This window comes from Rhipicephalus microplus, chromosome 3 (assembly GCF_043290135.1).
Source record: "Rhipicephalus microplus isolate Deutch F79 chromosome 3, USDA_Rmic, whole genome shotgun sequence".
Classification (NCBI taxonomy): Eukaryota; Metazoa; Arthropoda; class Arachnida; order Ixodida; family Ixodidae; genus Rhipicephalus; species Rhipicephalus microplus.
The window spans coordinates 202988059-203011629 of NC_134702.1; the positions used below are offsets into that span (position 1 = coordinate 202988059).

General features: G+C 43.8%; 1 protein-coding gene across 1 annotated transcript in view; it reads right to left on the reverse strand.

The window, feature by feature from the left end:
• The window catches only part of LOC142804106 (transmembrane protein 132E-like), a 79608-nt gene that overhangs the window by 25854 nt on the left and 30183 nt on the right, over nt 1–23571 (reverse strand). The window contains exons 7-10 of the mRNA XM_075890683.1: nt 23097–23240; nt 12137–12339; nt 8982–9069; nt 6596–6847 (exon numbers count right to left, since the gene is read on the reverse strand). Coding sequence (XP_075746798.1) covers nt 6596–6847; nt 8982–9069; nt 12137–12339; nt 23097–23240 — 687 coding nt within the window. The remainder of the gene's footprint in view (nt 1–6595; nt 6848–8981; nt 9070–12136; nt 12340–23096; nt 23241–23571) is intronic.

Here is a 23571-nt window from a genome sequence, read left to right on the forward strand (position 1 = left end):
AATGTCTAAGAAAAGAAGGACTAACCAAGCTCCATGATGAACATCAGGGCATCTCAAAGACAAGAGCTTTGGTGAAAGAACTAGTCTGGTGGCCAGGCCTCGGCGAACAACTCGCACGGCAAGTAAAAGAATGTGTTACTTGTGTACGGTTCGTCACCCATAACTGTGAGCCGTTTATCTCAACCTTAAGGGGGGACGCGGCACTTCGGGACCGAAAATCAGCCAAAAAATCGAGTTTTCGCGGACCTTCTTTTCGCGTTCCCGACATCATTGCGCACCTATTTACAAAATTTCATAGCCAAATACCATCAACTTTTATCGTTATTCAACTTTAAAGAACCGAAAACGGGCGTCCTGCCCTTTAAATTGAGGGCGAATAGCGCAGGTTTCGGCTCTACGATACGCGGGAACTACGCGCTCGATCGGCGCCATTTTGGTCTTGTTTTCAGCTGTTTTTTTTATTCAGTAAGCAACATTGAGCGTTTTCCCGGCTCGAAAAACGGGGCCTCAAAGACGAAGAGCCGCGCTCACTGCCATTGGCTAAACGGCGCACGTGGCTGAAATGGCGCTTTCCGGTTGGCTGGAAGCTCGCGGCTTGCGCCTGCATACGCGACCCGACGCCATTTTGAAAGGGTTACCGCTGTGACGCCTCGAAATCGGCAGAGCACTCTGAAGCTTCTGATCGTATCGCCATGCCTGGAAACGCAAAAAAGTATCGAACCGTGCACGCATTTGGTCGCAGGAAACGCAAAGGTCGTGGGAGAAAGTCTACGAAGTCATCAGAGCCCTTGGTTGACTCCGACGAACGATGTGTCGACGCTCCGCGGCCGTTCAGCGATGGTGCGACCGAGCGCGTTGCCTCCGACGACGATGACGGTGAAGCGAACTCCGGACGACTACGAATCGACGCCAAGGTGGTGACAAACGCCGAAGTTGAAGAAAATCATGCCCGGGAGAAAGCGACGCTCGACCGGCTTTCATCGGCGCCAGCAACTGCACGGAAAATTGACTTTTTCACCGCGAGTTGTAGCGAGGCAACCGCACAGGACTTGGACCACGCTGCTCCTTATCTGCTTATGCATCTAGATATCCTAAACGCGATAATGGGTGCCTTGTGTTGCAAAGCCTGCCACGGACCGGCTACGATCGTCAGAGGGGATCGGGACTACGGACTTGCCGTGAAAGTGCTAGTGCAGTGTGAAAGGTGCGGCGAGATCGCAAATGAATGGACTTCGCCCCGCGCGAACGGCACGAAAGCGTGCAATCCGTTTGAAGTAAATCTTCTCGCTTCGAGGGCGATGGTGGCTACCGGCAACGGCCAAACGAAAATGAACGATATTTTCGCAACAATGGGCATCTTACACCGCGGTATGCACCACAAGACGTTTCAGCGGCATTTGAAGAACACGCTGGCACCCGCTGCAACGCGAGCGGCTGAGTCCGCTATGAGCGAATGTGCGGAAAAGGTTAGAACAATTTATGATGACTTGTGCTTCGGCCACCGGGGCAATATTGCCGTTAGCTACGACGGCACGTGGAAGACGCGAGGCCATTCTTCCCACATCGGCGTGGGCACAGTTATCGAATTATTTAGTGGCTACGTGTTGGACTACGTCGTTCTTTCCAACTTTTGCCTAGGCTGCGAGGTGGGCCCAAAGCCTAGTAGTGAGGGCTATCAAGAATGGAAGGCTAACCACAAATGCCAAAAAAATACGAACAGCAAAGCGGGGCAAATGGAAGTGGAGGCGGCTCTAATTCTATTTCAGAGGTCGCTTGAACGCCATGGCCTGTGCTACACAACTATGCTGTCTGATGGAGACTCTAGGACATTTTGCGCCATACAAGACGCCAAGGTGTATGGTTACATTGACGTGCAGAAGGAAGACTGTATTAATCATGTACAGAAACGGATGGGCACCGCATTGAGAAACCTGGTGCAGAAACAAAAGTGCGATGGGAAAAGAGGCCTTGGTGGGAAAGGCAGGCTCACAGGTGAGCTGATCACCAGGCTGAGCACATAATATGGCCGGGCTCTGAAATTGCATGAAGGTGACGTGGGCGAGATGCAAAAGGCTGTGATGGCCACATACCGCCACGTCACCTCCACTGATGAATGCTCGGACCACAGTCTGTGCCCAGCTGGTGAAACTTCATGGTGTCGGCACAATGCCGCAAAAGCAAAGGGTGAGCCCGACCCCAGGCATGCCTACAATCTACCGAAAGACGTGGCAGAGGCATTACTACCGGTTTATACCCGCCTTTCGGAAAGAGCCCTGCTTCAGAGGTGCGAACGCGGCAAAACGCAGAACTCCAACGAGAGCCTACATTCGGTAATCTGGAGTTTGGCCCCCAAGGAGCACCATGCGTCCCTGTTCGCTGTTGAAGCAGCTGTTGCAGAAGCAGTGCTGCGCTTCAACACGGGCAATTTGAATTCTGCAACGGCAATCTTAGGTGAAATGGACATGAATGCGACAAGTACTGGTGCCAGGAGAGCAAGAGAAAAAGACCACCGTCGCAGCATTGTCTCCAACAAGAAAAGAACAGCCTCATTGGAAATCCGGAAGCTAGTGAAGAGGAGGCATGAGCACAGAATGCATTCAGACTATGCTTCTGGTGCGTTTTGAGGTTGTCTTGTTGCATCTTCTGCAATAAAAATGTGTGCCCACGTTTTTTCTCGATTTCTCAAAACGACAATTTTCATGTGCTTCCCATTATGCCGGAGCAATATCTCTTGTTCTATCTGGGTTATCATTACGATTTCTTTTTTGTTTCGAAGATAAATGCAAAGGATGTGTCGTAAAGTAAGTTTTATTGTAATAATTTTTGGAGAAAATTCTCTAAATGGATCTTTTGTTTCAAGTGTAGATGGGGAAATTTTTCATGTCATATTCAACATCCCACAACTTTGCTTCGAAATAGCCCAGAACAATGATTTATACTTTATTGCACACTGTGAACATACCGAATTGGTTCTATAGGTTGCACATCAATATCCAAGTTACAGTTAATTAGCTAATTAGGTCTTAATTAAAAAGTCGCAGTTCATTATATCTTTAAAACTAATTGTCACAGCAAAAAAAGAATTAGATTTTTGAAATCAGCAGTAAAATCTACATAGGCTCTCCAAATTTGACTGAGGTACTCGCAAAAATAAAAGAGTTTTTGGAAGGTGTAGCATCCCCCCTTAACGCCAAGTTTCGCGTGGGAACGAGTTGGGGTCAACCTGTGTTTTGTCAACAATTGTGACTACCTTGTCGTGGTCGACTACCTGTCGCGGTATCCGGAAGTAGCCCTTCTTCCGTCAACGAAAACTGGTGTGGTTATAGAAATGATAAAAATCATTTTTGCACGTCATGGCATACCGGAGACCGTGGTGACAGATAATAGACCACAGTTTTCTTGTACCGAGTTTGTGAAGTTTGCCCATGATTACGGCTTTGGTCAGGTCACTGCAAGTTTTAGGTACCCTCAGGCTAATGGGGAAGTAGAATGCATGGTTCAACCGATTAAGCACCTGATACTCAAATCCAAGGACCCATACTTGGCTCTGCTTGCCTACAGGGCAACCCGAGGCGACCTCGGCTCTAGCCCAGCAAAAACCCTTATGGGCCGGCGTCTTCGGACAAGAGTTCCAATGGCACCGCTGCTCCTTGATCCAGTGCAGCCACCGCTGCTTACTCTTGCGACCAAAGACAGAGCCAACAAAAAGTTGCAAGCACAGTGCTACAACAAACGCCACCAAGCCAGGAAGCTGAATAAACTAACACCAGGTGATTCTGCTTGGGTAACGGATATGAAAGCCAGAGAAACTGAGCTAGCGACAGCCGCTACTCGCCGTTCCTACATAATACGAACCGAGGATGGGGTTACGCTGCGGTGTAACAGACGAATGCTGAACCGCATGCCATAACAGGAAAAGCATGAAGGCAGCTTCGAGTTCCCAAAAAAAGCGAGTCAACTGACTTGGTTTTGACGGAAAGGGCGCCACCCGCCGCCTCAACGTCAGCTTCAGTGCCTACAGATTCTGAGGCTGTCATTTCCACGTCAGTACATTCCGCTTCCGTGACTGTGACCAGGTCTGGCAGAGTGGTTAAGGGACCGGTTCGCTATGGTATTGATGAATAAGCTTTTGTTCGTGGTTTGTTGCCGTTAAGAGTTCTGGGTTTTGTTCATGTATGAATGTTCTAAGTTCCACGTATAAAACCACTGTTATTTTGCAAAAGGGGGGATGTGCCAGAATGACTTTCCCATGTGCAGAAAGCGCGCTCCTACATGACGCACTGATTCACCGTGCCTGGCCCATGTATGGGAACACGTGGTACTGAGGTCACAGTTGCTACTTAAACCGCTGCGAAATAGACGGCGGGGCTTTTCTTGCTTGCCTATCACCTGGACTGCCGTTGCCTCCTTTCTTTCACTGATCACCGACTGATAGTGGCGGGCGCCTCTATGACATAGGTGGTGTCTGCTCTTGCCATCTTAATTGTTTTTACCTGCACTACTGCGGACTTCAAATATTGTAAATACGCCGGTTTTCTGTCATCCCCCCATAACAATATCATTTATATGAACACTCTCAGCTGATTTTTGCCATTGTCGCCGCATCTTGGATATGTATAAACAGTTATATATGTGAATAACACATAAAAAATATAAATCAGAAGAAGAAAATTCAAAACGACATATTGGGGGCCCAGCGACCCTTCACTCAGCAGCCCGCTGTGCTAGCCAACACAGCCACGAGCTATGCGAGCAGCTTGTTGTTGGCATTGCCACTGAGCTGCTGCTTTCTGAGCTTTTAACTCCCAAGCCAGCTTGGCATTTTCACTGTTGAGCCGGCGCTTCTCGCGTCCTTAACTCCAGGGTAGCAGCTTGCTGTCGGCATTGCCGCTTTGCAGCTGTTTCCCGAGCCCACGTCTCTAGGGTAGCTTTCTCTCTGCATAGACAATGAGCTGCCACATGCCCCGCTTTCGCCTCAGGAGTAGCAGCTTGTTGTCGGCGTTGCCGCTTTGTTCCTGCGTGTCGGCGTTGCCTATCACGGGCGAGAGTGCGCAAATGTTTGTTTTCATCACCGGCAGAAAGAGGATGTGTGGTCTAGAACGTGCTTATTCTTCGTCATCAGCCACAGCACAAACAAAGTGTGCATAATGCCTCACAGATCTGTAGCGGGTACCTCACTTTTGAACAGAAGGATGAATTACATAGTGGCATAGTGGGTGCTTCCCTGCTTCGTGAAAGTTACGGAGGGCGTATACTAGTGGGTACCTTGCATGCACTGTGATGTGATGGACAGACAATCAGCGAGCCTGGACCTTAAGATGCTTCACTAAAAAATATTTTCTTGCATATTTCGCACCCCCCAACCTGCTCGAGCCAGCTCACTGGCGCATGCACAAAGAAAGTTTGGACCTTTAAATGCATTGAATGGGTGCGCCCTTCTCCGAGCAGGCAGGCACAATAGTGCAGACACACATAAAACGACGAGCGTAACATCTGTGCTTTTGAGGTCTTCCCCCAAACTACGGTCCCTAGAATACCATATCTGAACACCCAAACCTGTTGACGGGTCGGAACTGCTTGAAGGTTTGCCCCCCCCCCCCCCCTTTATCTCCCAGTCTTTTTCGTGAGAATGCATGCCTGCTACAAGACGTGAACTATTTCCTGAATCGGATATGGGCGAGAGGCTGTTGTGCAAGCTTTTCCTCGCGTTTTATGTGACCACGCTGCGACACATGCTTGCTTGATTTCGCAAGTTTAGGTTTCACCATCCATCTGTCACGTTTTTGCCCTTCCCTTGCGATGGGCTTCAATAACTATACACACGGTGAAATTCAAGCTCGATGTTACAAAGTTTGCCAAAGAAAATGGGAACGGTGCCGCCACCAAGCACTTCAGTATAAGGTTCTTCTACGTGCAACATTCAGTAGAGGAGAAAAAAGAGTGCATGCTTCCTAATGAAAGCTTCCTGCTATTAAAGAAGGTGTTTTCAATAATGTGGGAAAGCTTCGGTCCTCCAGTATCTTTGTGTCATGGGTCCTGGTTTCTCCCAGAATTGTCGAGAAGACTTTCGGCCCACTTCGGGTGAGCGGTGACAGTGGGCGCAACGATGATTCCCAAATGGATCTCTCTGCCAGTGATTCCTACAGAGCGGGCATGACCGGATCTGGCTCGTTAAAGTACATGCTAATTCTGTTAAACAAAGAAGTACACTTTGTGCTCCAACTTATTTTTTTTTATGTATATATTGTGCACACTAGAACTATATACTATTGCGCATTATTTAAGATGTGTTCATGAAATCTTTGCGTAATTGGCGTACCCCCTTTTCGAAGCACCAAAATCGTGAAATAAAGTGCACAAATGATGTGAGTGAACTCGGTATGTCCAACGACTGCTGCGGAACGTAGGTTCACTAACCAAAGCAGCCTAGTTAACTATCTTTAGGTACACGCACAAACACTTAGAAGAGTTCATGTGTAAGAACATCTAACTGTGTACGTGTGATGCATCGGCCATTCCATTTTCTCTGGATGAGGCATGGTCGCTCAGAAATTCTACCAGTGCATGCAACAAGCAAACCTCATAATGCCCCCACCTGGACCTCAGTGCGCCCGGCGCGCAGCCCTCGGACAGTCGTGCTTCTGAGCGAGGCAAGGTGCGCGTCCGCCACACGGAGGAAGGGTGTGACGAGCCTAGTGACGACCACCTGGGTGCGTCGCCCCAGGAGGTATGCCTCCCTGCCAGAGTTGTGGTCCACACTCTGAAAGCGCGTCAGCACCTCTACTCGTGCCTGCTGAAAGCGCAGTCGACAGGATCCCGGCGAACCACCTGGCGACGATCCATCACCCTGCGTAGATTAACAGAGGTCAAGATTAAGGATTGCCAGACTTGTTTTTGAAATCCAGTTAATGTGAATTGTAACAAACGAAAATGTGTTCGCTTGGTCTAATTGAGCCACACTAAGACGACCTAATAATAGACCTTTAATCAAACGCTACTACAGACATTGTTTGCAATATGCAGAAAGTCCACGGAACATGAGTGAAACTTGTACTGATCATTCAAAGGTGTATTGGCAAAAAATTTTTAGTTCTTTTCTTTTTCTGCGTGAAATGAAAGACCAAGCCCTCAAGAACCTAGAAAACATACTCGTAAGCTTCACTGAACCTTGGAAAGGTAATGACAGTATGTTTTTAAAAGCAAGTTTTAGTTCCTGCAGTTTTCTGACATCACAACATGGTATGATCTTCTTGTCACGTGCTTGCAGAAGATATTGTGACATTTCCATGTCCGTTTCCCTGTTTGGCTCCATTGGTGACACGCAGTAGCCATTTTGAATGTTATGGCTACGAGTAAGTGGCCATACTAAGTGTTTTGGATCTGAAGTAAATATAACTAGTCATACTGGAGCGTGAAGACAAAATTGACATTGTAGCCAAACGTCACGAAAGCGTTGACGTGAGTATGTGCACGATGCAAAAATTGAAAATAATGGCAAAATGAAACATCTTGTCAGCAAACTTGCTCAGAGCCTTCTCTGTATAAAGAAGAAATGTATGGCAGAGTAGACTTATCTTTGAAAGTTGGTGCCAGTACCAATTAGATAGCATGTTGCCAACTAATGACATTTGCAATTGATGTCAATGTTTATTGGCAGGCTGCTATGATACCAAAAAGTTACAAATCGTGCATTTAATTCACAGCGATACGTTAAAACAGCATCAGTAGAAAAAAAATCACCAAAGCAAGACTATAGCTTTAAACGGTTCACAGCTTGCAGTCGGCAATATTTTGTACCGTCACAGCATCCATAAAATTGTGACCGCAATGAATGATTATCAGTGCAAACAAACATTAACTGCTCTCCAGTTGCTATGAATAAAGCATCATACCCGACTGAAGTGCCTCAAGCTTGCTGTGAAAAAAGGTCACAAATGACTAGAGAGTTGGAGCTGCGCCTGCATGCCAATTCATTGACATTGGCTGCTCTTTGGATTTCGACTTCGCTGGTGATTAACAGAGTACTGTGGTGCTTCCCAAGAAAAAATAATTGGTTTGAAAACACTCTTCCTAAACTGGTGTCCAACACTTGCGTGTGCATTCTGCTACTAGCGAGTCTAACACGACAGCACCACAACGGCGAGTGTTTATAAACATAGCTGACAGGAGGCACCATAGCGGCAACTCGGAATCTGGGAAAGAGAATATAGCTGCACAAAGTGCTTCCACTATTTAATTTTATGTTTAAAATTTACTGGAAAGTTAACCTTTATTAAACGTCTCAACAATGTTTACACGTTTTGAGATGTCGATTTTTTAATCTGTTGTCGAGCACCTGTTGACGAGATTACATATGCAGTGCATCCATGAGCTCGGCGAACACATTCAACAGGTGAATGTCACTAGGTGCAAATGTCATTCACTGAGACCGTGTAACAACAACAAAGATGACACCTAACGTCATTCGCAGCAAATGGCATTACCGGTGCTGTGTGACAGGCGTATAAGCAAACTGAACAACCAATTTCTTTTTAAGGTGCAAAAGCTTCTAAACCACACCTACGTGGGATCTTCAAGAGAGAAAAGCCTTTGAACATACTTCCCAAGGGCTGGCACAGCAGCAGACTCGACAAATGAAGAGGGAAAGCTGTTGAACAATACTTCATGCTTATATCTTGTACTACTGGCATACCCAGAAGGGTTGAATTTTTCAATTTTGGGTGCACATATAGACAAGTACGAATACAAAAGCACAAACATACATATTAAAGTATGATCAAATCACCCACCTCCAGCAAAGTGGTAGAGCTAGAAAAAAATTTGTGGCTCTGCCACTGTGCTGTACAAGAACATAACATATTTTTTGTTAGTCTTCATTGCTTATGGCATAAAGCGTGCCAAGCATAAAAATTCGTGCTTGTGAGCCATCATTAAAGAAAAAGAAAGGAAAGAAACTTATAAAGAAATGGCAGCTTACGTACATCGTCCCACTTGTCAAGGATGCGTCGCTTGTTGCGCAGCCAATCGTTGCGACAATCTGTGGTCCCTTGGAGGAGAGGGTTTCGACACCTGCAAGGTAAAAGAATTTTTGAGACGTTCAAATCTGCTACGTCATGGCAGCCACTGTAGCACATAGACATTATAAAAAAAAAGTGCTTCAACCCGTAGGTAAAGCATGTCCATTTATAAAATAACTTCACCTGAAAAGATGAATGTCTGCTAACTTGCAAACACTTCTTTAGTGTTGTTTGCAAGATAATTACCATATTTACTTAAAAATAGGTCAACTCCTACATGCAGGGCCTTCTAAAATATAAGAAAAAAGTTAAGTGAACATAAACATAGGCTGCCCTAGATTTTAGGCGAGGAAAAAATGAAACATGATACACCTTCATTTATACTAAGCACGGAGGCCTGTTGACAATAAGCCGACCCAAAATCCATTACAATCCCATCTCAGTCCATTACATGTCAGGCCATTAAAGCATGGCCTGAGATCTGTATTCTCTACTCAGATATGGTAAGTACAACTAAACTTCGATATACAGAATTAGAATATAACGAAGTATTGGTTATAACAAAGTGAATAATAGCTGTGTCATAAATATAGTGTAACAAGTTATTTATAACAAATTTTCAGATATAATGAAGTATTTTTGCGGCAGATGCGAATTTTCTATAATAAGGTTTGGGTGTACGATGTATTTCATGTACCCAATGCGGCCCTGCAATGCTTCCATTGGGATAGCAATTATATGGACACTCTCGGCTGGATTTCGCCGTCGGCATAAGCGTTGATGTCGGCGTCAATGTCATGCACCCTATATGTATACGTATCTATATATATGAAAACACAAGAAATAAAAAAATCCAGAGAAAAGACTCCAGGGCGCGAAACAGAACATGGGACCTCCACGTCTTGAATGCGAGGCGTTAACCACTCAGCCACCGTGGGGTACCTCCTTAGACGTTTAAACAGCAAGCTATCTATATCTACCACTTACCGCTGTTGGAAGGCATTTCTGGGGGGGAACTATCGTGTTTTCAGCATTGTCAGCAAGATGGCCCAGTGAGCGCACGGCGGCTCTCATCTCTCATGTGTACTTTGGCTCATGTAGAGAATAAGTGGGTGTACGCTCGATCGCGTGCCCTTATCTTGCAGTGGGGAGAAACGTACCTCTTGGCTAGACTTGGGGCTTCACTGGAACGATTCTGTTGTAGTTACCGGGCACACAAAGGTCACTGCAATCGATGCACAGCCTCCGCTTACGAAAAGGGCATGCTTTTCAGACACAGAGAAGTAACAACTGAGACGCTTATTCGCATACATCTGTACCTGTGAGTACGTTTCGTGCGCCATTTGTGCATGAGGAACGCGGGGCACGTTTCGATGCGCTTGTCATTCTGCATGTGACCTTCTAATTTGTTGCTATCGCGTTCATTGCTTCTTCGCCTTTACGGCAAAGCTGCGACTTCTTTTGAAATCTAAGTAATATTTGAACACCTTCATTAAAGGAACTTATTGCCTCACGAATCAACAATAGCAAAAATTTTTTAAATCCATCAAGTTCGAGTGGAGTTACAAAGGCTTGCAGAACGCTGTAGGTGCTTTCTCTCGTCTCATCTCAACGAGCGCACCGGAAGCTAAGCAAGGAGGGAAGGCATGAGAGAAAGAAGTTACCGTATTTACTCGCATAATCTTCGCACTCGCATAATTCTCGCCCCCCCCCCCCCCATCGCCCAACAAAAATACGATTTCTTTTTTTCCTCGAGTAATTATTGCACCCCCAAAAACTGCCACAATATTGTATTCTGCTCGTTCCAGCCACTGATGATGATAGTGCAAGCCATCTTTTAAGCATGAAGCGTATTATCATTGCACGGAGATTCGATCCAATCCAAGCCAAGCCAAAGTGGCAAGTGCACATTGCGGCGTGTTTTGTATGTTGTGTAGGTAATCTAGTCACGTTATGGGGTGATACTGAAGCTACACGGCTGCATTCAAGTTGAAAGTGATAGATCATGCACTAAACAACAGCAACAGGGCCGCCGATAGTCCCTTCGAAGTCTACGAGTTCTGTATTCGCTACTGGTGACGGCTGCTGAAAGCCACCAAGATGCGTTGGGGCTGCCATTTGCCTAAAACTGGGATTGATGGTAAACTTTATTTCTTCAGAAGAAAACTGTGGATGATTTTGGTAAATAGCCATCAGCCCAACACTGAAGTCCTACGCTTATCTTTTGAGGGCTCCTGTTAAGCGACGAACGCTACCGCTACACCCACAACGGCCGCAAGCTTTGCGTATGATATTCTAATTCTCGACTATTTGCTTCCACTTTTTGTCTCAAATAAGTCTTGCTTTTCAAAGCTTGCTGTTAGTTGCTGGTGTGAGAATTTCGATTTGCGGCCACTTCGTTTTCTTTTCATTCTGTACGTTTTCGTGGAAAGATTTCCCCGCGTAATTCTCGCACCCCCCCCAACTTTGCATCGGTTTTCCGCCAAACAAAGTGCGAGAATTATGCGAGCAAATACGGTACGTCCCATGCACATCGTGACCGTGAGCCCTTTATTTTTTTTTCTGAATCCCACGGACCAGGAGCAAGCACGCAGCCACGTTGCGACGTACCACGGTGGCTGCGGTACCTGTGGTACCTGTGCAGCACACGATGCTAAATTCAACCAATGGTTACATGGCGCAGTCATTCAGGTTTAAGCCATCATTTGTTGAGAGAAGAGTGAGTGATTTATAATAGACTTTGAAAGCCGATCGTAATTTCTAGGCCGCGCACTGCAGTTATAATATTTGACTCACATGCTCTCAGGAGTCACGACTACCGATGAGCAGCGTTCTCTGACCAAGCTTCATGAAGAGGTCTTGCTGGGCCCTTTTAATATTAAAGGGCAGAGCAGCTAACTCTCAGGAACCCTTTTGCAGCCTAGGAATTGAGTTGTACTCAGTGCATCCAGTATGTTGAAGAACTTAAATTTTCGTATTAATGGGATAAATAAATTCTTTTTACCAGTCCCAGTGTGACTACATACTTTACATGCACAGACCCTGTATACAACAGCAGTACCTTTTATGACTGCTACAGCGAGGGTTTCGATGCACTGCTGAAACCATGCAGCCCTTACCGCTTGTGCCTGTGTGGTGTGCGCCAGGCACGAATCTGGCTCAGTTTGGTGTCCGAGAGCCGCAGGTCCAGGGGAAGCTCGGGCATCCACACCAGGAAAGCAGCCTGGCCTGTGTATGTTCCATACTTGACCAGCACAGTTGCGTTCTGCGAACCCCGCACTTCAGAGCCGTCCAGGTACACCGAAGTGCACGATGGTGAGACCTGCAAGAATAAGGCCACGCCATGCAATCAATAGAGTGGGCAAGGGTTTATCTCTTCACGAGAGTATGTGCAACATGCTTAGCCAGCCAACAACAACTGGGTAGATATGAGTGAAACCCCTGTGCTATGATCAAGGCACAGGCGTTTCACTTTTCTTTGTGTAATGCATTTTCGTGGTGCCTGTACGTCATGTGCCTGTACTTTTAAGGCGCGTAAAACTTGTACAGCTCCTTATAAAAAAAGTCTAGATGCATTTATTTATTCTGAACTTGTATGTCCAAAAAGAAATAATGAAATGTGCAAGGCTACATCGATCTTTTATTAAACCATGAAACAGTGTGCACAGTTTTCATGTCCCTGCATATATAATTATTCAAGCAATATATCCCTCCCTGGCCATATTTTAGTAAAATGTTGCTGGGTGATTCCACGAGAGATCGACACGTGTCCAAAAGTTGATATTTCAGATTTCATTGAGTATTTTATATTTCGTGCACCTCTCACCAGGTAGCCCGAAAGTCAACTTCGTTTTATGATTAACGGCATAACTTACGAGAAAAAAAATGTCAAACTTCACCAACATGGAGGCACCAATTTCGTCACCTGTCATTTTTGAAAATTGCAGATGCTATAAAAAGACAAATATTTTTGTTTCAAAGAAAATATTTTTTACCTGAAATGTACGTCTAATGAAGAAAGAATTCATACGGTTTCAAAATTGCAGACCTTAAGAAAATAGCTTTTAAAAATGTCTAATTTTGCGACAGTTTGAAATAAGTTACGTATTCCATATTTTTTTGCTCCCAAAATAATGCAAGCAGTGTTTTCAAACTTGACACGTTTTAAGGATATAGTGTGTTCATTAGGTACATAAATTATTGCTGCCGTAGGGCAAATGTAAATTTTTATATATTGCCTCCAAGTTCTCATATTGGCAAAAGTGTACTCCACTGAAATTTCAATAATAAAAACAACCCCATCTTTGATTTTTCTTAAAATCTCGTAAATAGACAACCGAAGGCCATCATACAGTAATATAGAAAAACATGTTGCTTTACTTTGTTTTTAGCGACAATATTCGTGGTACAAATCAGAGCTTTTCGAGAATGCGCAGATAAGTTGAGAAATCTAGAAATCGGAACGGAAAAGTGGCAATGAGCTTCAAACGCGAGTAAACGTGACCGCATTTGGTGAAGAAAGGCTGTTTTAGCACTGTGAAAAATACGAACCCATGAAGGCGCATTTATGCTCCTGATAACACAGCTCCAATGGAAAAAACCTTCGACACTGTAACTCAGTTGCAAAACATCTGTCTATATTTGCAGATAAACTCAAACATGAAAATGTTCCAATGCAAGTGTTGGGTCTCGCTAGAAAAAGCTTATGCGCTTGAAGTACCCTCACTGGTATTTTGGTGGTGCCTGCGTGAAACAAGAGATGCGCTCAAAATGGCTGCATCTTTTGCAGATCACATTTAGCAGTGCGTGATGCTAACAAAACACGACCACGATCAGTGCCCTCAGATGTGCTTAGCCAAACATGCCAAGAACGTATGCCTGGAACATGTGGCAACAATTTCCACTGGCTCTTCTTAAACTGACGGAATGTTTCTAGCTCGTCTGCATTTGCACACAGCAGCTTGACATTCTTGAGCTTCGCGCTCATTTGCGCCACCATTTGGGATGCTGACATAATCACAGCTGAGCTTGCCACTCTGAGGTTGCAGAACGTAGCCTGATGCTTTAGTAGGCCACCAACGCCGTCACAAGAGTTCTTGCCATGTCCTGTGGCCGAAAAAATCCACTTTGTTGATATATGATCTTTCTGACATAACTCGAACAACTGGTACTTGTTTTTTAAGTGACTGCATGCACCATCAGAAACATAAGTAACATGCGTATCAGGCTTAAGTTGTTCCTTCATATAGTTGTGAATTATTTGTAGAGCAAAACAGGCATGTGCAGCATCATGGCATGTGTCATCACTGATTTGATTGAATCCTTGTGAAACTTTGAATTGATTGCTTCATTGTGATGACACACGTGAATATAGACACCTTTCGTTTGTGGCAGTGATACGACTGTACCTCATTCGGTAAAATGGCTGTCCAATTTTCGGCAAAATCAAAGTGAAAAATGCAAAATTCTTTTTCTTGGTTCTCTTTCGCCTGGCGTATTGCTGATTCTTGAATGTATCTTATGAAATCATGGGTAATCCACTTCACAAACCATAGACTTAGCTCTCACAGAAAAGCACTTGCCTGGGCTGTTTTTTTTACTAGATCGCCATTTTCCCATACTGCATAGGCTACCTCAATATCTTCAGGGATTCCTAAACATGTGGCTGTCAGAGCTTCCTCCTTAGCACAATAGTCACAATGGCCTAAAAAACAATCACTTGTAGGGGAGCAGCAAAGACTTAGTTCTTTCAAGAAGTCCCCCGTGTAGGCACCATCGGTGACGTCTTGTAGGGCAGAAACACACTCCGTGGCATTAGTACAGTATATACAAAGGCATACTTCTTGGTGTGGTGCAAGAAGAACCCACTTCGGCCTCAGTGAATAAAACTTTGAGAGCCCAATAGACGTGTTCGAATTAGCTTCTCTAAAGAGACGGTAAGCCTCTCGCACCGAACGGGTCATAAACCTTTTCGAAACAAGCTCCTTTTTTCTGTCAATGATAACAGATACATCTTTTTGTCGGGACTCTGCCGAGAGCAGCTATACTCATCTTTGGAGTAGTAAGCAATAGCTGCCTGGACGTTCATTGGGTTCAGCCGTGTCCTTTTTACCGCATTTGGTGCTAACCACATCCCGTGTTTTGTGCGCCAGCGTCAGGACCTGTATATCATGTAAGCTGACAAGTTTGGTATAAGCGCTTGGAGTTTTCGGCGCTCTATTTTGCTCGGCAACAGTGTCAACAAACGCATGCACTCTTGATACGAAGAACACGCTTCATAGTCTTGCTTGAAGTTCTTGAACCACTGGGCACACACACTGCATTTCAGATCTGATGGTTGAAAGTGGCGGTTACACACGTTACGGTGGCATTTCACGGTTACTGTAGAATTGCTGCTAAGTTGTCTTGGCTCTGCATGAACCTTGTTATTTTGCGCATGCAGCTTCTTTAGTCGCATATGTGACAATGCTTCAGGCGTGTTTACGCACCCCTCTTGACTTCTGCCTTTTTCTTCTTCCAGCAAAAACTCTTCAGCTGTTTCAGCTGAGAAGCCATTAGACGAAGACAGCATATCTGTGAGGCGTCTGAAGCAGTTCTGGCAGACGTGGTCGTTGTTATGTGCATGGCGGGCAGCTTTCGGCAAAAGCTTCTGGAAGGCAAACAGGCCAATGTCTTCGACCTTGTGGATGTTTTTTTGATAGGGTATTTTCTTTTTATGCAACATGAGGTAATCTGAACAAAAAAACTCTATCCCGGCTGAAGTGGTCAGCCATCGCCACGCTCCTTGAGGCTCAAATTACTGGCATGCAACTATGCATAAAACCAGCAGCACGAAAGTGATTTATCTGTCGTCTCTTCCTATGTCTCTCAACTTTAATGAGAGCAGACGTAAAACAGCGTGTGCAAGTATCCACAGTGCGAATGCAAAACTGAAGTATAGTACGTTAAAATGAATTTCACAATGTTTTTGTCGATAAAATTACGGGAGGCGTAACATTTGTCCCTACTTTGAACCATATGATCTAAAGCATTGCCTCCGAGATGCGGCGCACAGCTACTCATCTGTAGAGCAGACGACGGATGACAACTTGCCCTAAAGCGTGTTCTTCAGACTAATGCGGCAGTCTTTGTGCCCCAAATGATAAAAATTTGTTATGAATCGTTTATGAACTCATTCAACATTATATTCTCTTACCCAACGTGTTGCAAACACATGGCCGTCACAGCAGCTCCATCTGTGTGTCAGTAATGGAGAGGCACCACATATTAGAAGTCTCAGTGCTCTACGTATAAGAGTGAATTCAGATACTGTAGAATATCGTGTTCAAAATAGTTACTCCTATCTGCTAAAACAGCCTTTCTTCACCAAATGCGGTCACGTTTACTCGCGTTTGAAGCTCATTGCCACTATTCCGTTCCGATTTCTAGATTTCTCAACTTATCAGCGCATTCTCGAAAAGCTCTGATTTGTACCACGAATATTGTCGCTAAAAACATAGTAATGCAACATGTTTTTCTATATTACTGTATGGTGGCCTTTGGTTGTCTAATTACGAGATTTTAAGAAAAATCGAAGATGGGGTTTTTTTATTATTCAAATTTCAGTGGAGTACACTTTTGCCAATATGAGAACTTTGAGGCAATATATAAAAATTTACATTTGCCCTACGGCAGCAATAATTTATGTACCTAATGAACACACTATATTCTTAAAACATGTCAAGTTTGAAAACACTGCTTGCATTATTTTTGGAGCAAAAAAATGGGGAATACGTAACTTATTTTCAACTGCCGCAAAATTAGACATTTTTAAAAGCTATTTTCTTAAGGTCTTCAAACTTGAAACCGTATGAATTCTTTCTCCAATAGACATACATTTCAGGTAAAAAATATCTTCCTTGAAACAAAAATATTTGTCTTTTTATATCATCTGCAATTTTCGAAAATGACAGGTGACGAAATTGATGCCTCCATGTTGGTGAAGTTTGATATTTTGTTTTCTCGTAAGTTATGCCGTTAATCATAAAACGAAGTTAACTTTCGGGCTACCTGGTGAGAGGTGCACGAAATATAGAATACTCAATGAAATTTAAAATATCAACTTTTGGACCCGTGTCGATCTCTTGTGGAATCACCCGGCTGTAACTGCACTAGCACTGATATTTCGTTGTGTAGTAAAATTTAGTGCATTGTTGTGCTTAATTTGTAGTGCGTGTTATGTTGCACACACCAATAAGTGTTGTCCAAAGTTACAAGCAAAAACTATGACTCTGAGCTATTATATCTATGACCAGCATCATTATTCTTTACAGGTTTTGAAAAAAATCATGTACAATAAAAGGCTGTGTATGTACACTCAAACCTCAATACAGTGAAATCTCGGTGTAACGAACTTCCGGGGGCCACGGCGATTTGTTCGTTATTTTGAAAGGTCGTTATAGTGAAAGCCCTAAAATTAACCATAAAAACCTATTTTCCACCGTCCAAAACGACGTGACTTTACAAGAATGGGTCCTTGAACTCCTTTACGAGAAAAAAAAAATGCACAAGTGAACACCAAAAAATGCACGTTTACTTTAAAGAAGTTTTTGTTTTTGTTTTTTTATGCATGCAGCACAAACTTTGCCCGACGATAGTTATAGCGCGAGAACAAAACGACGACACAGAGACAAGAAGGACACGAAGTACACGAAGGTCCTTCTTGTCTCTGTGTTGCCGTATTGTTCTCGTGCTATAACTATCATCATGCCATACCAACTAGCCCAAGCTGCCTCACTTCTAAGTTACAAACTTTGCAGCGCGAAGGACCCTAGCTCATCCACATTCCTGGGGTGCGATTCGGTTCTTTGGTCACAACAGCCTGCTTTTTGCCTTCCAGTTGCCAAAAAATATCTCGCTAAGCGAAACCTGCTTCCGCTTCCTCGTCGCAAGCAAAGATGAACTCATTTGTAGTTGCACGGCAGCGCGAACACCGACTTGCTTTGTGGATGCGATAAGTAATCACCAAAAACAGGTGAACATGACTGACAAACCAGGCCTCCTAGAGCACATGTAGAAGTGACAAAGAAAGAAAAACCTGAAGCGTGGCGGCTGTTATCGCCTCTTCCTAAGAAAAAAAAAGTGCTATAAAAAAGATGCTTCGCGTGTCTGTTTCTGCTCCCTCGCTTCTCAGGTTTTCCGCGCCCATGCTTTTTGTTTCACAACTCACACTCTGCTTCGCTGTCCTTGCTCTCCCGTGTTGCCCTCACCCCTCGCCTTTGCGCTTCTAAACCTGAGGCATCGGCCTTTCGACAAAAAGAAAAAAAAGAAAGTCGTCCTTTCATTTTTTTTCCTCCCTTCGTACTGTCACATGTGTCCCGAGAAGCAAGGCGTCCATTCGCTGTGTCGTCTGCTTGCGTACCGCTCCTGTGGTCGCGACGGATTCAGAACTTTTGTAGTACTAAGGCGTTGTTAATATAATGCGGAACTAAATTAATGCTCGTTATTCTGAAAAGATTGGTATTCTGAAGTATGTAGTAGTGAAATGATTTTACATTGAAACTTGTAATAGCAGTCGGCACTAGATTTTTTTTAAGTTTGTTAATCAAAAAAGTTTGTTAATGTGGGGTTTGTTCTTCCGAGAATTCACTGTATAAGGAACCCGGGAATTACGAAATATTGGTTATACTGAAGCAGAGTAAAAATAATCTTGCGATCGATATAGTGTTAGGAATAAACGTTTTAAAGTAAATTTTTGGATATAACAAACTTATTTTCGTGTGTAAGATGCAACTTTGTTAAAATGAGGTCTGAGAGTAGTTCAGACCAGCATGCAGCATGATGTGGAATTTGTGGACAGTGAAAACAGAAACAAGTTTCCATCTGTATTTAACCCAAAGCCTAATAACTGAAATCTCTATATCGTCCAATAACTGGAAGCATTTATTAGCACTGCATGTGAATATTAAGTCACTGTCATCCATTACAATTTTGTAGCAAAAGTCTCTTGGCTGACATGTCCTCTCATAGAAATTTTTCTTTGCCATCAAGTACATTCAACATTGACACTTCTTGAATGCGTGACAGAAAAACTTCTTGGAAACATAGGTCCAAGAATTAGTGAACCAGGATCAGAGCACTACTGGAGAGGTCTGTTTCAGCTACCAAACTGCAGTCACTTCAAGCTCTGCAGACTTCATGGTTTGAAAGCACACAATTTGTAGCTCACCTACAGTCCAGTGTCCTGAGGAGAGCTTTGCTAATGATGTGTGTCTGATGAACAAACTGTCAGGTCATTATGCTGTTGACTCGTGTCAGGCTTGAAATGAGGGTCGTACAGTGGTTCATACACCATACTTCAATTCCAAAGTACACGCGCTTTTTCGTTGTCTAATTCTCTTGACCTGGTACCCTTCTATCGTCACATACACATTAAACTGCTGAAACTCCAATAGCATCACTACAAGGGTGAAAAAATGCTCGGTGCATGGCTTGCACAGCAGTTGCTTCACGAACTCAGCCAGGTGACGTTGGACAGGGTCTCGAACAAGTATCAATGGGAGCTTTAAGAGTGCTTGAGACTGTCAACACCAGATGAACTTAATGCAGTCAAGCACCAATTCCTTGCCCATCCTCCCTTTCTTCAGATAATGAACAGCAACATATTATGGAAACGTGTCTCTTTTCGGCGGGGTATTTTCATACTAACCCAGTGAACCACTGATATCCTGTCAACGCCTATCAATAACATCTAATTTACATCGCCATAAGGTGCCATACTTACACTCTAAAGAGCCTACGTATATTTAACGTCCTATGCACTTTTCTTTTAGACAAAAACTAGACGTCGCAAATGATGTTGCATACACGTGCTCATAACATCAACTGCATCGCAGAACTTTCTGTCTTCCAAAACCACTTTGTTTGACATTTAGAATGATAAATATATACTGCCACGTAAGATCTAGAAAGTGCTCGAACATAAATGGACATGTAATGTTTGAGCATGCGTAATGCATACACTACATGCACGAGGAGTTTAGGCGCGCAAATGACCATAAAATTACCATGCGTGGGTGGCGTTAGTGCTGCCATACATGATAGCACGAAATCATGCAACACGAAGGTGCTTTGAAGTGTGACGCACTTTATGGACCTGGGCTGTCATCGCTTGGCATAATGCAAGCAAAACCCCATAAAAAATAGAAAAGACGAAGCGAGAAATAGAAAAAATGGAGAAGGAAGAAATAGGAAGAGAAATAGAAAAGGCAAGGGAAATAGATGAAAAATTGAGGAGAAATAAAGACAGAAAAAACTGCAAAACAAAAAAAAGAGAGAGGAGGAAAGAAAGCTCAAGAGAAATAAAGGAGACTTTCCAGCTTCGCACTGTCTTCAGGCTTGCTGCATGTGCTAGAGACCTGCGCTCCCACTGCGGTCTGGATCTTAGCTGGTGTGCTATACTTATACACCTTGATGGCCGGGCTTAAATTTTTCGTCTGACAGCAATCCCGCAAGCCTCACCCCGCCGCGGTGGTCTCGTGGTTAAGGTACTCGGCTGCTGACCCGCAGGTCGGGGGTTAGAATTCTGGCTGCGGCAGTTGTATTTTCAATGGAGGCAAAAATGCTGTAAGCCCGTGTGCTTCTTAGACTCGAGTGCACGTTAAAGAACCCCATGTGGTCGACATTTCCGGAGCCCTCTATTACGGTGCGTCTCCTAATCATGTGGTGATTTTGGGATGTTAAACCCCACATATCAATCAATCCGGCCAGCCTCACACCTTTGATGCTTTCTATAAAGTACAGCTGAGCGACAATGAGCAAGACCGCCATGAAACCGCAAGTGCAACGCACCAACTTCATGCAGTAAGTGTGCCAAGTGCATGAAAAAACCTTTTATTTAGTAAATAACAATGTCTACGTATATATATTGAATGTCCATTCAGTGTCCAAGTGCAACGTAACTGCAACCATACTCGGCTGAGCTGTTTGTAGTAGCAGGTACATTTAATCTTTGTAATTTGGATTTCTATGAATATCTAAAAGACATTTACAATGTTCATGAGAAACATACCATGTATGTCTACACAATATTTGCGGTTCACTGGGAAGTAGGGTGGTGTCTTGTGACTGTCGGCAGCGCAGCACAGTACTACAGTGACCTGCATTTTCCCCATTTTCACTGGATTTCACAGAATATTGACAAGATCGTGTTTATTGCACAATTAGGGCTGAAGCTGTGTTCGTATATGCTGGTGTTTGATTCGAATTGCCGATCCGACCGATTGAAAGTTCACTGATTTTCGCAGCAAAAGCACGTGTTGTTGAAAGGCCACAGAAACACTTAGTAGCTCTCTGGCAGCCTCCGTCAAATCGATGAGTGTAGGCATAAAAAAAAAACGGCTGATCATAAGATGTGACACCAAGTACTCAAAGTCTGTCTGCTGAATGCCCTTTTCTCTTTCTACTTCTCTTGCCCTTGCATAGAGTAGCACAGAGATAACACAAAAATGAGTGGCTCATTGCTCTCGGATGAAGTTTGTTAGGTCATGTTGAAGTTCGATAAGCACTGCATTCTTAGGCTTCCCAAAGCTACTACTTAGGCCAGTGCAAGCAAAGAGAGGCTTTCCTCCGCTTTTTCAAACTGCAAATGCTACAATAGTTCCCACAGAACTGCAGCTCTGCAACACAGCTGCCAATGATGCCAGCAATCACATTTATTTTGGACATGGCCGAGTACTACTTTTTGCCATGCCAACCTGGTGCAAAGCTGTCGGCTACAGTGCTTGTCAAGTCAGCCAGGCCACAATGGCAATTGATAAGAGCACAGATATCTGATGACGATGATACCACCAAGAAATGCCAAACCAGATTGGCAAACCTGGGCTGCAAACTAGTTGAAATCAACATGTGGTAAAATAGGGCAGAACTTTCACATCGCCATACTTGGAAAACGGCCTCGGACTATGCACAGGCTTTTACGATAGATTCGCTTCATTACACTACAGCCTCACTGTGCACAAGAGTAATATGTGCGTTTGCTTTAGTTAAAATTGTGCTTGCATGCATGCTGTTACAACACTGAACATGGATACAAGCTTTGCTATATTGGCGGTCTTATCGGGTTAAATCGGATCTGCTAATAATAACATTTCTTTTTTGTTCCATTTCTGCAATGGCTTTGCAACAGTAACAAGTGGTGAAGAAACATCTGAACAATGCGAAACAACTGCAGAAGTTGTACAAGGCAACTACAGCGGAACCTTCTTGAAATGTTTTCTAAGGAAACTAAAGAATGAAGCGTATTATATGCAAGAATCGTATTAACCAAAAGGTTGGCTGGGAGCAAAAAGAAACACACATTAGGCTGAAAAACACACTCTGCAGAATCGTATCAACACGAGTTAACAGTAGTCGTCTTGTTGCACAGCCTACAAAACAACATTATGCTGTAAGGATTTTATTTGTGCTTCATGACGAGTGTGCTTAGGGATGTTCCACTGCAACACAAATACTACACCACAACACAACATGCGGTGATAGACGCTACTAATACTGGAGAGAACTAAGTGCTGTGCTGTGAAGAGCACTCACTTGTGGCTGTCTGTTACCAAAAAGATGACTGCCACGTAGCTTTAAGAATATGAATGGCCTTAAATACATGCAATACATAAAGCATAGATGGAAAATGAATATTACATGAAATTTGGCATCTTTCACTTGTTATTTGAATAACAAACTGGTAAGTTTCGCACTTTTCATGATCTCAATAGACTGGTGATGATGTGTGGTTTCGTGTAAAGGCTTCAGATATCTATATAAAAAAGCACTATTTTGCAATCCCAGTTTACTATATCAAGATTGAAATGTACATTTGAAGTTAATATAGAACAGTACAAAATTTTTTGTGTGCGATGTGACTGCTATTGGTACAAGGTACAGTATTACTGTGTTGTAATATCAGAAGGCACCCGTAAGTATAAAAACTGCTTGTTTATTAACAAACTTGCATCACTTGATTATAGGGAGACGCATTCTATACAATGAAATAAAGTCCAATGAACTCTATCTGTCCTCAATAGTGTGATTGTCGTGATAATTCACCTTGAGAACTGACTCGTCGGCTGAGTGGCAGGAGGACTGCAGCGTGACGTCCCCCAGAAGTCCAGACTGGCTCACCACGAACACCTTCATGGGCTGTGACACTTGTTTGCCGGTCAGCACTGCTGTGTTTAGCAGCTGATTCGACTGCAAACAATTCAGCGAGCTCGATTTAGAAATTCTGTATAGACTCTATGAGAAGTATTCACAAAACTGTGAATGTGTGAACAGCTCGTTTCAATGTCACTATTTCCTTTTTATCAATGATCTGAATGGAATGCTCCTTGTGCAATCATTAGAGTCATTTGGCAGTGAATGGTGAATGATAAAAAAGAACAGTGAGATAATGAAGCATTAGATGTCAGACACACGATCTTATTATGAAGCACGCCATAGTGTGCTAAGCTGCCATGGCAGATATAAAATCAAATGGGTCCTGTGGAAACCACCAAGTCACAAAGCTTTATGACGAAATGAA